Consider the following 15,063-nt stretch of genomic DNA (forward strand, 5'->3'; position numbering starts at 1 on the left):
CTCGAGAGTCTGCCTGATGATGCCAACTCCTCCATCCCGACAGCCACGTGCACAGTCCCGATTGTATTTGGTTTGGTAAAGTGCAAGACACTGCAGCAACAGAAGGCTTATTGGTGCGACTCTGTACAAGAGATGTACGGTAGCTAAGACCAACGTGCCTTAAAGGCACCTCTAGGATCTTTCAGGAGATGCTGAGGCCACCAGAGATGACAGCAGATGGGAACCAGACCTGTCACATCTCGCTCTCCGATCCCCACCTCTGTCTATCACTGGGAAACACGCAGGACCCGAACCAGCCTCCTTCAGCCACAATTAAAAAAGGAACCAAGAGCAGCTGCGAGTGTCTGAGACCATTCACGTTGAGATCTACCGTACACCCTTACAGTGCGATACGACACAGCAAAGCGTAAGGCAGATATGTCAGACTCGTCCGGTTCGTTACAGGGGTTGGCATAATGAGGGCACACCGAATTGCCTGTTCTTCCGAAAAGGAACCAGTCTCTCGCCTCTTCCCCCACAGTTCAGACTGGCGCAAGTTCAGAGATGGCGCTGCTTCGAGAGGGGCACAGGAAGCTCTTGGTGGCGACTCTCAGAGAACCTGCTCGGTGCTGGACGAGGAAATGTCCAATAGCCTCCACGCGGCATAGGGGTTGAGCTCATCCTGGTCCCTGCAGAGCGCCCACACGTACAGCATCCGCAGAACCTTGTCCTGGAAGGAAAATCATGTTGTTAGAGCGTGCATGATGGGCACAGACCCGCTAGCTCAGAGCTGATGGGCTCCACGCTTCCTCCAGAGATGGTTTTTAGGATTGTGCTCCCTGGTCCTAAGCCTGAAGACCCTGAATAAGGACAGCTCCAGTCACATCTACTGACTGCAGTCAGAAATTTATCACAGCCAGGTACAGATAAACATCTGACTCCCAAAAAAACAGAATTAGGGTTTCCAAACATCTCTGGCTGCCAAGTTTCATAATGTGCAACCTTACTTTTAAATGTAAATGTCTGGTTTGAAATTGGTTTGGCCGCCAGGCTGTGCTGCTCTCTGTAACCTTCAATCAAGTTGAGGCTGTAACTCTGCCTTTCCCACATCAGCCTGAGCTACATCCCCTCCTCACAGCTACAGCACTGACTCACACTTCCATTTGAGCAGCTCAAATTAAACAGGAATTACCATCACCAGGTCTGAGGAGAGACAGAGAATAAAACCCCAACATTCATCAATGAATATCAGATGACACAGAGTCCAGCCACAGCCTCACACTAATTCTGTAACCACATCTTTGCTGTGCAAACAGTGCTTGCACCATACGGGGTTACAGACTGAAACAGAACTGTAAGCTTTGCCGTCCCTGATGCACGTAATGAGATCGCCAGCAGTTCTGTTCATCGTTAAGTGAATAAGGAGGAAAGCCGTTACCTCAGCACATCCTGAGGCCATCACTCACGGTCTTATGAAAGCAACTCCCCGAGGAGTCACTGCAGGTACCTGTGACAAAGCCTCTGCCTCTCCCAGGAGAGAGCTGGCACTGCCCACCAGACTGGGCTGCCAGGAGCCCAAATCTGGCACCGTGTCACCGATCTGTTCTCCAAATCAAAGGTTATTTGATTTTATCATTTAACCATTAACCACAGAGAATACTTCCCTCAGATAAGGAGGTATCACTGAGGGATCAGGCTGCGCATTGGCGCAGCTCCCAGATGTGTACTTAACTACTGCTTCTTTGATTGAACGTGTGAATCTTTATAGGTTATCATTTAGGTACACAAATGTGAGGGGAGAGACTCTCTGTACCAGACCAGTCATTAGAAAACGAATCCTTTAGAAACATCACATATCGTAAAGCCATTTTTTTCTCCTTGCTCAGTGTTTCAGAAGATTTACTTGCTTCAGCTCTGCTCAGAATTGTTAAAAGTGATTGAGAACTTGAGTCATTCAGATGTTTGGGATATGTCAGAGGGGACAAGAGACCAAAACCAACAAAACTCCTGCCTGCTGAAGACAGGCTGTATGTACACCGATGAGCCACAGCAACACTAACAGATCTTTCCTGAGTATAAAACACTTAAGCATAAGCTCAGGATGAAGTGGGTAACCTAACTGATTTAACATTGCCACTGGAACCTTAATTTCGTAAGACTGTGTATGAAAGGCGACTTAATCACACACTTCAGCATCAGAGCTCTGCTACATCTGGAAAAGTTCACGTTCCTAACACAGGATTTCTGAAGGGGTGAACTGCAGATAAGCTTAGAGTTGCTGGTGACCTCGCAGCATGCAGCACTGAACAAGTAGCAGAGCTTTCTTCCTGGAAACGAGACGTGAGGAAACATAAAAATTACGTGTTTCCAAAGTGGAGAGACTGCTGGATGTCTGATCTGGTGCTTTTATTAATCGGGTACATCTTAATCCTCACCGTACAGCGCATGCTGCTGCATATATTCACAGAAAGTGGGGCCGAAACCACATGCGGACTCCCAAAGGCAGATTTCTATCATGGCCACGCATGCAAGGCAAAAATTTGTCCTTTAATTCCACAGTCTGCTATGACAAACAGCGTCCTCCCTCGCAGTCCTTCAGGACCTCATTTGAAAAAGATCCCCTTGACTTCGCAGCACTGCTCGATGGGTTGTTTAAGGCTTTGTTTTCCCCGACTGAGATGTGGGGCTCCATGGGGAATCTCCTGCAGTAACCACCACCACGTCTGGCTCAGCCCCATCGCAGGCTGCCTGCTCCCCACTTCTCACGGGGGGAAGCCTGCAGCACAGCGGGGGGAACCTGAACAACTGCAAACAGGTAAAATACCGCAGCAATTACAAGCATATGATTTTTATCTGGAGAGTTTACAATTTGAGGCTCCTTTTCCCTAGAACGTCATTTGTTCGGTACTTGGCGGGAGCGGCTCAGCAGTTAACACCAGTTACCAGTCAGCCTGCATCTGACACTTGATTAAAGCTGAAGTTTTGTTTCCAATGGAGAATTTTAATGCATCTCCCTGATTTATTGCTGCTCCAGAGAAATCAGACAGGAAAACGGACTTTGATATCCTGTTCAATAATTATCACATCAATATCTATCTTCTAGGAATGCAGTAATTTAATGCAAGAAATCACTATATCAGCTGTTCCTCCCCTGCAGTCGATGTGACAGGTTATAAATCAGTCCAGATGGGCCCCATCATTAAAATTAGTCCCTTTTTTTTGTAAACTTACAGCCTGAACTAGAGAATGGTTGCAAAAAGCCAATAAGTATTAAATGCACATATTAATTTTAATGGAAGCCGGCTAGAAACTGTCAGCTCCAGGCATCTCACAATGTCCCCCATTATATATCATTAAGCTCCTTAAGCACTGCTCAGACACAACGCAAGCCAGAGCTGTCTGGATAGCAAACCACTCAAAAACAAAGGTATTCCAGAAAAGGCACGAGCTCCTCAAGCCTGCTGTGATCATTAACTCTGGCAACGAGCATATTCTGTGGTCACATCTGACAGGCTCAGTTTAGCATCACTCACAGCAGGCTGGGCTCGTGGCGTTAAAAGCAAAACCACAGCGAAGCACAACCCACCGAGACGCCAGAGATTTGCTGCACAAATTGCCCTGTGCCAGAGGTTCCCATGAGAAGCCTGTACCATGTACAGCATTTAATACAGCTCAATATAGGAGAGTTTTGTGGAAATAAAGGCTTGCAGCACTGTAAGATATTTTCTACCAGTGTAGTAAAGCAGTAGCCAAAAACATGAACTTCTCCTTCCAGCTGTTAACAGTGATTTTCCCCATCTCTTGTAAACGACTCAAGTAACTCCAGCTCCTGGCCCATTTGCCAAAGATCTTTGTGCTCTGTTCTTACAGTGCCCTTTATGAAAGGAAAAGGGAGGGAAAAAGAACAAGATCAGGTGGAAATGGTGTGAAAGAGCTTTAATCTACAGCAGAACAGCTCAGTTCTGTCCCCGGGGGTGCCAAGGAGCGGAGCTCCCAGGTGATGCACCCAGATGGATCTGTAACAGCAGAGATGGATGGCAGGGGACCCAGGGAAATGGTATAAAGTCAATGAGCATCACTTACCGGATCACCTTCCACCACCTCCCCTTTCTGGTTCTTAATTACCATCACAACCTGAGCCTGAAAAGTGATGATTAACACTGGTCCCTGCTCCATCATCTTCCCCATAGCCAGCTGCAATGAAAGAAAATTCCATTAGAAAACAAACAATTTCTGCACATGAATGGAAAAATATCAAGAATTTAACACAACTGCTACTGCCTGACACTGCTAACAATCCCATCTCCTCCCAGAGCTTAATCTGGTTATTTTAATCAGTTTATAGCTGCTCTGTTAACACAGATGCTGTAGATGTTATTGCAAAGCATTTTTCCCAAAACCACTCTCCCAGTACTTAAAAGCTTTCCCAAAATTGTTCTGAAATTTTTCATCGGTTTTTCCAAGTCTAAAAATCTGGGAAATGTGGAAGAAGCTCTGTTCTGTAATTTCCAAACTAGAAGCCAAAAATAAAAGAAAGTCTACTCTTAAAAAAAAGATAATTAAAAAATGGCATTTTCTGCAGAACGTACATCAACTGATGTTTTTTCTCTTGCTTTTAAACAAATTTTCAACACGCAGTTGTACTGGACTAGATAAAAAGAACGAAGTAACAGAAAGACTTCAAGGTGAGAACCTTTTGTTTGACAGGATTTTTCTCCCTCTATTCTAAGGTCACTCCATTAAATATTTAAAGAACTTATTAACTAACATGCAAAGAGGAATGGAGAATTGAGTTTCCTCTCCTAAAGCTGTGATCTTAAAAATACAGCCCTCTTGCTGCCTCTTTTGTGGGAATGCAGTATGCTGCAGGGTATCTTGCTCTGGAGTAACTTTAGGGTTACTGGCTATGTTACCCAAAAAGGTAATGATATTACCTCAAACCTAAGGTAGAATGATTATATTCTTTTGAACATGAGAGACACTGTTACAAAACCACTGCATTTTATCACCTAATAAAGAATACATCACAAGAGACCGTTACAAAACCATGCCATAATTCACAAAGCCGCATAGGTAGATATATATATTTGTATTTATTTTACTCTCCCCTGAGGAGAGCTCAGCACTGCTGCAATGCTCCTTTGCTTAACCTGAGGGAAACAGTTCCTGAGCTCTGCAATAACTCACACCATCCCCGTCCAGGCTGCATTTTTGGAACTGGCCCCACTCATTCAGCAATGCACAATGTCTTAGCCCCAGGTAGCAAAACCCAGATCTCACAGCTCTTTGTCAGACCAATTTCCATGACATTTTCTATGACACCACTTGGCATCGATAATTTGACAACATAAATCTGCATGTGGGTTACCAGGTCGACCATACCACTGACCAGGCTGTGTCCTTTATAGGTACCAAGACTTCCATATTGGTATTCTTTTATTTTTCAGTACTATGATCCCAAAACCCGTCTATAATCAAGACAGTATTTATATCACTTCTCCCTCTTTAAATTCACAAACCCCGTTTCACAAGACACATACTTAAAAATAAATAGCCCTAAGAAATATAAAGGATCCAAAATTCCATTAAATTTAAAGGCAGTAGTTGTTTAGTGAAGTAGAGAGTGCTTAAGCAAGCACCTGGAACACGAGTTCAGATGCTTATGTTTGAAAAACTTGATTTTAATTTTAATGCTGCCAACTTTGCAGCATGTGAACTCCCTTAAATCTTCTAAATGTCTTTTCTCCCAGACTGTTTTTCTGGATGAGATCACTTAACATACTTCTATAAATCTCCTCTAGGGAAATGCATTTAAAGATTTAAACACACCCTTTATCCCCCTTTCCCAATATTGTTCACAATACAGACAGCGTAACAAGAACAGCACTTGTTTATGTTCCATATCAATCGTTTTCCAGCTAAGATGTAATTTTCTTGAGAAATTTCATGCAAAAATACGGGCATCTAAAACAAATTAATAATTAAAGGTCTTTCCAGCCACCACTCAGAATCCATGCCCAGCTCTATTCTAACCAGCACCTACAGAAGAAAAAGGTTATTTAGCATACAATGAAATCAAGTCTCCTAACAATACAGAAAAACCTTCGATTTAAATAAGATGCTTAGAAAAAAGCAACCATGTTTATTACTTCTGTAGCTTTAATTTTGTTAGACCACATTATTTATTGCTAATAATCAAGATAACTGCAGATGTCACAGAAATGTTCCTGCTTCGTTTGGCACGTGCTCGCAGTTAATATCGAGTTACTGAAGAGGTAGGAACAGTTTCCTCTGAACCCAGATGGATGAGAGAAAATGAGAAGCCTATCAAGACCAAAAGATAAAACAGTCCTAGGAAGAGGAGCAGACATCAGCCTTTTGTGTTAGATGTCCTGTAGATGATCTCCTTGCTCCCCGTAAAGATACGCGATCATTAATCAAGTCAGTTCCCGCTGTTCTTTTGAAGGGCTACACAGATCAAACAAAGCCTCCTGCTGCAGGGAACTTACACATTTCTGGAGCTCTCCTGCACCCACTCCAGGTTTTTAATGACGTGGGCACAGAAAGAGACCCCTGCAGAGCTACAGAGAGAGAAAAGGCACCATCAGCAGTGCGCCTTTCAGCAAACCACCAACAGCAGCAGGTTTTGTTCTCCATTTTCTCTGATGGCTGCTGAATTCTTCGTGACTTCTTGTCTTGCAGGGGTGTCGCTGTAAGCAAGCGACATCTCGGCAGCCAATACACCCAACATCACCTGGAACATCCCACTTTCTGAACAGTATCTTTTTATCACCATGCTCTCTCTGAAAGGTTCCAATCCATTTCCTTACCCTGGACCAACTCATCTCTAGGTTTAACCCTATCAAACAGCTCTGTGTTCTCTGTTCCTATGGGAATGACCCTGCAGGTGTCTTTACAGTAACTGAATGGATCCAGCACAAAATTTTATTGAGGACACTACTGTACAGCTGCAGTAAAATGGACAAGTACACCATAGTACCTGGTTCCAACAGAAACACGTACTGAGTGTTGCGGCCTTTGAGTTAGCACCTTTGATGACTTCAGACTATTTTCTACATTTCCTTCCAGGCAGAGCTGGTTATGGGATATGAAAGGTCTGACTAAAGGAGGTAATTTCTCTGATACACCTTTGCAATTGAAGGAAAGAAAGATCCAAAAGAAAACTGGGAGGCCAGTGACAGATCACACTAAAGACTTCATTAAATGGAAGCACCACTGTAGACTTACTGCTCATTAGAACAGTAACACCTCTGGCTCCTCAATAAAGGGGAACAGGGCGAGTGTTATGACTGTGCAGACGATTGGCCTGAGTCCCCAGCTACCAACACTGCTCCACAGGAGGCAACAGCTCCACTTGCAGCCATCACCTCCCCACTCAAGAGCCACCCAGAACAGCAGTTAAATCTGTAACAGCCACTCCTGCAAGGCACAACTTGGAGTCACACAAGTTCTGTGCATTATGATCCAGAGCAAGCACCAACAAGGCCCTTGATGAAAACACCGGGTCGGTGCTATTTGCCTTTACTATTAGCCTTTCTCAATCTATATGCTCATGATTAAGACCAAGGTCCCCTGACAAGAGAGAAGACAAACCACAATGCTGGAACTTAGGCTCGATGATACAGGAGTGAATCTGCTCCATGAGCCTTCCCTTCCAGCAGCAATGGTCTATTCCTGTTAGCAGAAATGGCAAACACTACAGCAGCATGAGGCAAAAATAACCAGCAGCCAGAGCAAAGAAAAAAACCCCTCCTCAAGTTGTGAGTTTCTCATTCATCCCCCAAGGTGAAATACAGAAAAGGACACTCACATCAATGTTGTCAATGTCAAGAATCCTGGAGTGGAACTGAAGACCCATGGCTTTGGCTTGCTGGATTGGATGAGCAAGCTGACTGTAAGTCTAAATGAAGCAACAAACTTGTGTTACACGTTTGAATTTGTTCTGTCACAAAGAAAAAGGGATTTTCTGCTTAGACAGAATCACACAAAAAGAATAAAAGTCATTTTTTTACAAATTCACTGAACATACATGTCTTGCAAGGCATCATACATCTACATCAAATGATCTGGGCTTCACATAACCAAATTCTCCCTAAAAAACCCACCTCCCCTGGCCAGAACAGATCCATCATTCACAACAGAGTAACTACACTGAGTGCACCTGATAGCCAAGGCACTTGCAATTTTCATTTGACAGCAGACAAGGAAAAAATCAGTCTGGGAACCAAGCTATTTTTCTAATCCCCAGCCAGACCTTGGAGGCAGACCAGTGTTTCCTGGCTCCTCTTAGGCACATGCACATATGCTTCATTATTTATGCATCGAGAACTGTTGTTAGGGGTAGTGAATTCCTGCTTGCTCCCAGCATTATCACAGTATTCTTGGCAGGTAGCAAACAAACAGGAGGTAGTCCCTACCTGCCTCCCCACCACGGATCTCCTAACCTTCCTCACAAGCATTCAAATGCAAATATCCTAGAGAATTATACTGGCAAAGTCACTGGCATGAAGTTGGAGTTACAGATGAGGGATTCTGAGGACAGGAGGCAGAGACAGCTTTATGAGCCACAAACCGTATCTAAGCCAGTGGGCTGACAGCAACCCGCAGTTCAATTGGTATTCCTGCCACTTAAATAAGTTTTTGCCTTATTTGTTTGTATTCTAACATTTTAGTGACCAGTATCACAAATTTAACACTTGCAGTACGATTCTGTTCAAAAACCTTTATCTCCTAAGACTCATTAATAGGACTCTCATATCCTCCCCTGGCTTATTTTACAGATGATTCTTGATTTATGAGCTTAATTTATAATTACAACTGGCTTAGAAGGGCTTGCTTTTTGTCTTATGAACTGCAGTGAATATGGTACTTCCCTCTAGAGATTGGAGAGGAATTCTGTGGTGTCATTTCAAATGTTGCTTGAACCATTAGGGAACTTTCTTTGCTTTCAGACTGCTTTAAATATCTTACTCCTACATACTGCAATATTGTTACAAAGATGTTAATCACAAAAAATTAAATACAAAAAATTGCCTCTTCCAGCGTGTGCATTTCCAGCCCTCTGGTGGTGGTGATCAGTAAGGACAACATTCATTTTCAGCAATTAAATTATTTAGAAACTGGACAACTATGGCTCTGCGTTGCCGACAACACAATTATTTTGGAGCACAGCGAAGTCCAGAACAAGTGTCCATCTATGTTGTCAGGAAAGGATCTGTTTTCATGAAGTTAAGTGAACAATTATACAATCACTAAATTGCAACCAATTCATATTCACTGCTTCAAGAAGCAGATCCAATACTGGAAATCTATCCCAGTACATAAACAAAACCAGTTTATGTACAACAACAACAACAATAAATCCATTTTCTGCAGTGAGATTATCCAGGCTGCAGATTATCTGTGCTGCAGTTTCAGAAAAACTTCGACCTGCCAGGATTATTTACTGGGATATGGCAGTGGAGCTGCGTCTGTACAGTAGCTCCAGGGACAAACTTGATTCTGTGAGCTGAAAAGCATCACCTTTCTGGGTCAGCTCAAATGTCTCTGCACCTTTGTATCCATATCTGGATACAGGCTCTACTAAAGCCCACTCAAATCAAGAAGGGCAGTGCAGAACTTGAGTTAACTAATTTGAGTTTAGCTCTCTATTCCCTGTCTTAAAGAGCTCTCCTCTCATATCCAGACTATTCCAGAAGACCAGCACTTACGCTTGACTGCATTAGTGTTTCATAGCATGAACATGTTACGTGGGGAAGCAGCTGGACAAAGCAGGTAAGAAATATCATAAACACAACGGCTGGGCAGCTTGCAAGCTAAGGAAGCACAATACTCCTACTTACAAGGGAGAATCGGAACCTTTTCAGGCATTTTTAGTAGCTCTACTTACCGCCTCATAGCACCAATCTTTGAGGATATCAAGCTCTCCAGATATCATAGCCTGAAAGAGAAAATCAAATAAAATACGAACATTTTAAAATACCTCCTGTATCAGAGAGATGAAATTATTGCACCTTCAGTAGCAAACTATTTTAAATCCTGCATCTTACGAAACCCCTGAAGAAAGGCAGGAGCTTCAACAGAGAAACAGCAATAAAAACTTCTATAAACACTCACGTACTGAGTCAGACGTACATAAACCTTTCAATAATTAAGACAGAAGCCATCTTAAAACTTCCCGTCCAAAAAGTCAGGAGAATGCACACTTCCCAGAAATCCTGGGAGGTGGCATCTAACAGAAGCAGGAGCACAAACCACAGCTAGATTTACAGTTTTCAAGACTGAAAAATTCAAGGCATCAAATGAACAGAAGAATCATGCTGCAACTCACGGAAAGGTTTATTTTTAAACCACTGTGTAACAAACACCTGGAATTCATAACAAGACAGATGCTGGGGATTTAGTAGATTTCAAAATAAAGGTAGTGATATGTAGCAGAGCATTTTTCAATATAATGCCTATAAATCTACTTACTTGATGGCATCTGTAAGCTGGCTGCCTACAGTTTGGAAAAAAATCTCTCCCGTGAAAAATTTATTCTCCAAGAGTAAAGAGCCCATTTTTTGCAGCTTTCTTTAGTGACACAGCACTGTTAGGACAAGCTGATTCACCGTGACAGGTCTGTCTTATTTCACCGTCGACATTACAGTTCCAGTCACACATCTGATACACAAGTCAGTCACTACAAAGACAGCAGTAACAAACCCTAACTACGCATCAGTTTGGGTGTTTGTACCTGTAAGCATCGGTATTTTTTTAATTCATCCTGTAATGCTCCCTTCATGACTAGGAGTATCATAAATATTTCTGCGTGTGTACTAGCACACATCAATTTGCAATACAATCACTCATGGCACTGTATTTCTGATGAGAAAATAACACTTTGCTCTCTCAGCATCTGTTCGTCTGTTCAAGCCTCAGTTTTTCCAGTCTCAAAACAATTTCTGCTGTACTTCTTCAAATCCCCCACTTTCACTCTGTCTTTTCTGCACAGTTACAGTGAGAGGAACTGCATCCATTTATACTTGAAGTCGCATCCTTCATCAGTGCCATCATCCGAGTGGTTTTATACTTTAGTCTTTAAAAACATTAAGTTCCACATACTCCCCTGACTAATGCCAGAAATATTTTCCCTGAACCATTTGTCATGACCTGGTTTTCTTCCCAAGCAGTCACAGATCATTTCAAATCCAGCACCAAATTCTTTCCCTTATCAATATTTGATACCGCCATTTGCCCAGTACTGTTCGTTCACCTACTGCAGTCTGATCCCTCTAATGCCTGTATCATTTCTTGTGGGAGATGATGGTTAGTTGTTTTCCAGGCCAGAAAAAAAATTCCTGGTCTACTAAATGACAAAATACAGTTTTCAACTAAATTGTTATGTGGGATCCTTTTCACAAGATTATTTCATGTTCTGTGCAAAGCTGGATGCCTGAGAAGCAAATACTGTCCCAACTTTTAATCTCAGCATCAGAAAAATAAGTCTTCCAAGTTATAGTAAAGGAAAAAACCAAAACTAACACATCATATTCTACTTCCATCTTACCTCCAAGACATTGGGGATTATATCATATTCACATTGCTTTAAAAATCGGTCCTTGTCAAAGGATGGATCCACTTTGAGTATCTCTGTCAAAACTTCAGACATTTCTGTCTTCGAGAACAATCCACCTAATAAAACAATTCAGTGAAACCAGTAGCATCACAACTGTGGCCAGAAAACAAGAGGAAGACCTTTGGTGCTATACCAGAGGGAGGAAGAGCCACCCGGAAACAACTGCAGGCTTTAGGTTAGGCTTGAGATTTCTCTCATACAAGCACATGTCACCGCAACCGCACTTGTGATCCAGTAGCAGGTTGCTACACTGCGTGATACTGGATAATGATCCATGCAAAATATTCTAAAGCTCCAGAATCTGTCTCAAAGGTTAGTACCACATGGAGGACAACAGCACGAACAGTTGCTGGGAACAGAGCTAAACGGCTGGAGATGCACTTTCACAGCAATGATGAAACATTACCTATTAAGTCCGTGACTTTGTCTGTGACAGCTCTGGAAGCGCGAATGAATGCATTATCACTTTCATCATACTTCATTTTCATTTCAAAGAACCCTGAAAGGAGAGGAGATGTGAGCAGCAGTGTCCTTCCACTACATTCCTCAATTAGGAAGCAACACGCAATGGGTCACACATCAAACCTGACAGTTCTCTTCTACATCTCTTTGTTGCTTAGTAAGTCTCAATTTCAACAGTTACTTTTCTCATCTTCCTGCAATGTTCTTAACTATCAATAACTATCGCTAGGAGAATGATGGTTTCTCTGACATCAGCTGCCAGAAACTCTGGATGTTCTATGCAGATTTTCAGATAGAAAATACACCAGACTGGCTTACACCAGCAAGTCTGCTTGTATCCCTTGATTCAGTCTGCTACGAGGGGTAGCAGCATGTGAAACCAACAACAGAAAGTTTAACTGAGGAAGGAAAAATCAAGAATAGACCTTAAACCTTCCCAATTTTTAATAAAATAGCAAGAAACCAGCAAGGATGCAGATTTTAAGCAGCTCTATGTACTTCTAAGCCTTGATAAAAAAGCAAGCCAAGCATGTCACAAAACTACAGAAGTCATTGATGTGGAAGGAAAACTCCTGCAAAGCAAAATCTCAAAAGCAGAAAGAAAGGCAGGGACAGAAGCAATTAAAAAAAAAGTGCCATTAAAGCAAGGAGGCATTGTTGCAATGAAATAAGGGCTCGACAAGCCATTATCTGTCTCTGGACATCATCAGACAGACCAGAACCGCAGAAGGTGGTTGCAGGATAATGGACCCTGCAGGGAAGCTTCTTCCCACCAAGTCAATTAACAGCTGGAATCCTGCCCTGAAGTTTATGCTCCTTCCAAAAAACACAGAGTGTTCTTGGTACAGGTGATACTTTAAGGGAGAGCACAATCTGTAAAGGCTGCAGCTACATCTGCAGTGTTGCCTGAATTGCAAAATCAGAGTTTTGGAAATACGTGTAAAATCCAGAGAACACACATTGTTCGTGCAGACGGCACAGGAGTAGAGGATGCAACGTGTGGGGAGCTTTGGGAAGTATGAGCACCTCTCCTTGGAAAGGCTAACAAATGGGGTGTAAAAACCCATTTTTGGACACCTCCCAAGGAGCTCTGCTTTAAAAGAAGTTGGGGAGAAACACAATCCAAAGTTAATTATATGTTGCACTTTAACAGTGTCTTTTTTCTCCCTTAAGTCATTTACCCTGCAGTACACCGGCAGCGATTATTTTGATTTGTTGAAGGATTCTAGTCTCAGGCTTCTTTATGCCTCTCAGAAACGCTGTCTAGATAACTATCAAAAGTTATTGCCCACTGCAGTACAGATATTCCGTATTTTTAGGTTTTGCAATAAAAACAGAAAGGAGGTGAAGTCCCACACATTCCAGAGCTCTAAGCAGATGACAACAGAAATCAGCTCACTGAAGGCAAGATTCTTCCTCATTATAAGCTCAAGGTCAGGAAGAAGAGATCTGCCTGCTCTCTCCCTGGTGACACGCATGCATGCATGCCCTGGCCTCTTCCCAGTGCCAGAGTAGATCTGACTAGAAAAAGTAAAAATAGAAAAAAACAAGAGAGTTCAGTTCTCTTTAAGCAATGGCAAGAGCAGGTTTTGGTACCTACGGGGGAGCAGGGACTGATCAAAAACAATGACTGACTGGGGGAAGGGTCCGAACACAGATGGAGCAGCTTGAAAAAGCTGCAGTGTTGTCAACTACGCCCACCTCCCATTCACACCACCTCACGGCAACAGCTACAACAACAGAAAATGGCTATGATTTGCATTATGTTGAGACTAGTTGCACAGATGGCATCAGATCCAACACAGCAAGAAGCAGAGCAGGGAAAATAATGTGCTACTCCTTTGTCTTTGGAACACTTACTATTGAAGACCACATTGTTGTCCTTGAAATCTTTCCACTGCTGATACCATTTTGAGTCTTTATGCAGCACCACACCCATGGCCTCCCTAAAAAGTGCAGAAGACACGGGTATTTGTGAACAAGTAACTTGCAGTCAAGAGACATGTAGTTAAGTTTTAAACTTTTTATCAAATTATAGACAGAAATATTCACCCTAAATTACATCCAATACGTACTCATTAGCTTCAAATATTCGCTCCTCTTTAATCCTCTCGCCTGAGAATTCTGTTCTTTTTCGTAGTCGCTCCGGACGTTTGTAAGGACCAGTCTGCCCTAAAACACTTTCATCTATTTCCTTCTTAACGGTTTCTACTCCCTGAAAGGAAAATATCCCTATTAGGTTGATTTACCATTCCCCCCATCTTTGCCCAGAAACTGAAAATTGCTTCTGTTAAAGAAAAAGAAAAGAGACGAGACCATGGGTTATCGTCCTCTCCCTTACACAGCAAATGCTTCTTTGTTGATGCCTACTGACGAACACACCAGTACCAAGGCCCTCTGCTCAAGAAGTTAACAGTCTAGGACAGCAAATGGATGGTTGTACTGAACCAATCTGAAGAAAAAAAACAATACACTAGAAGCCATGGACAGAGTCAAACCTGATGGCTGATAAGGGGTAACCTCTACAGAGTTAAAATTGGAATAAATTAAGTCAGAGGAAGGCTGACTTATCAGCCCCCAACAGCAGCCAGCAGCTGCTGATAGAATGACAAGCAGGTAAAAGGAAGAATGATTCCTTGTATCCAAAAGTAGGGGGAAAAAAAGACTTTCGGACACCAACAAATAGTTGCAAAGCCACCTGGAAGGTCAACAAAATCCAGGTTCTACGTCTGAGCTTAAACAAATGGGAGTACTGCTTTCCCCAAAACAAAAAGAAGCCTCATTTTTTATAGAATTCTACACACCTTCTAGTTGACAAAAGAGTTCCCAAGCAAACAGTTTTTGGCGGAGAAGAAATGTGGAAAAAAAAAATAAATCACAGTAGTTCAGCTTATAGTAAAGGAGGAATAGAATATATTGTGTCTCCTGGGTGAAGCTACATCAAGAAAAAGAATTTCATAGATCTGGACTGGTGCACATCTCAG

General features: G+C 42.5%; 1 protein-coding gene across 1 annotated transcript in view; it reads right to left on the bottom strand.

Annotated features, from left to right (window-relative positions):
- Positions 1-589: 589 nt before the first annotated feature.
- The window catches only part of TIMM44 (translocase of inner mitochondrial membrane 44 homolog (yeast)), a 20,113-nt gene continuing 5,639 nt past the window's right edge, over positions 590-15,063 (bottom strand). Inside the window, exons 5-12 of the mRNA XM_010191126.1 lie at positions 14,155-14,294; positions 13,940-14,025; positions 12,024-12,116; positions 11,549-11,673; positions 9,890-9,940; positions 7,811-7,900; positions 4,063-4,173; positions 590-709 (exon numbers count right to left, since the gene is read on the bottom strand). Of these exons, the coding sequence (XP_010189428.1) occupies positions 590-709; positions 4,063-4,173; positions 7,811-7,900; positions 9,890-9,940; positions 11,549-11,673; positions 12,024-12,116; positions 13,940-14,025; positions 14,155-14,294 (816 nt within the window). The remainder of the gene's footprint in view (positions 710-4,062; positions 4,174-7,810; positions 7,901-9,889; positions 9,941-11,548; positions 11,674-12,023; positions 12,117-13,939; positions 14,026-14,154; positions 14,295-15,063) is intronic.

The sequence above is a fragment of the Mesitornis unicolor genome, unplaced genomic scaffold (genome assembly GCF_000695765.1).
Source record: "Mesitornis unicolor isolate BGI_N332 unplaced genomic scaffold, ASM69576v1 scaffold42218, whole genome shotgun sequence".
Lineage (NCBI taxonomy): Eukaryota > Metazoa > Chordata > Aves > Mesitornithiformes > Mesitornithidae > Mesitornis > Mesitornis unicolor.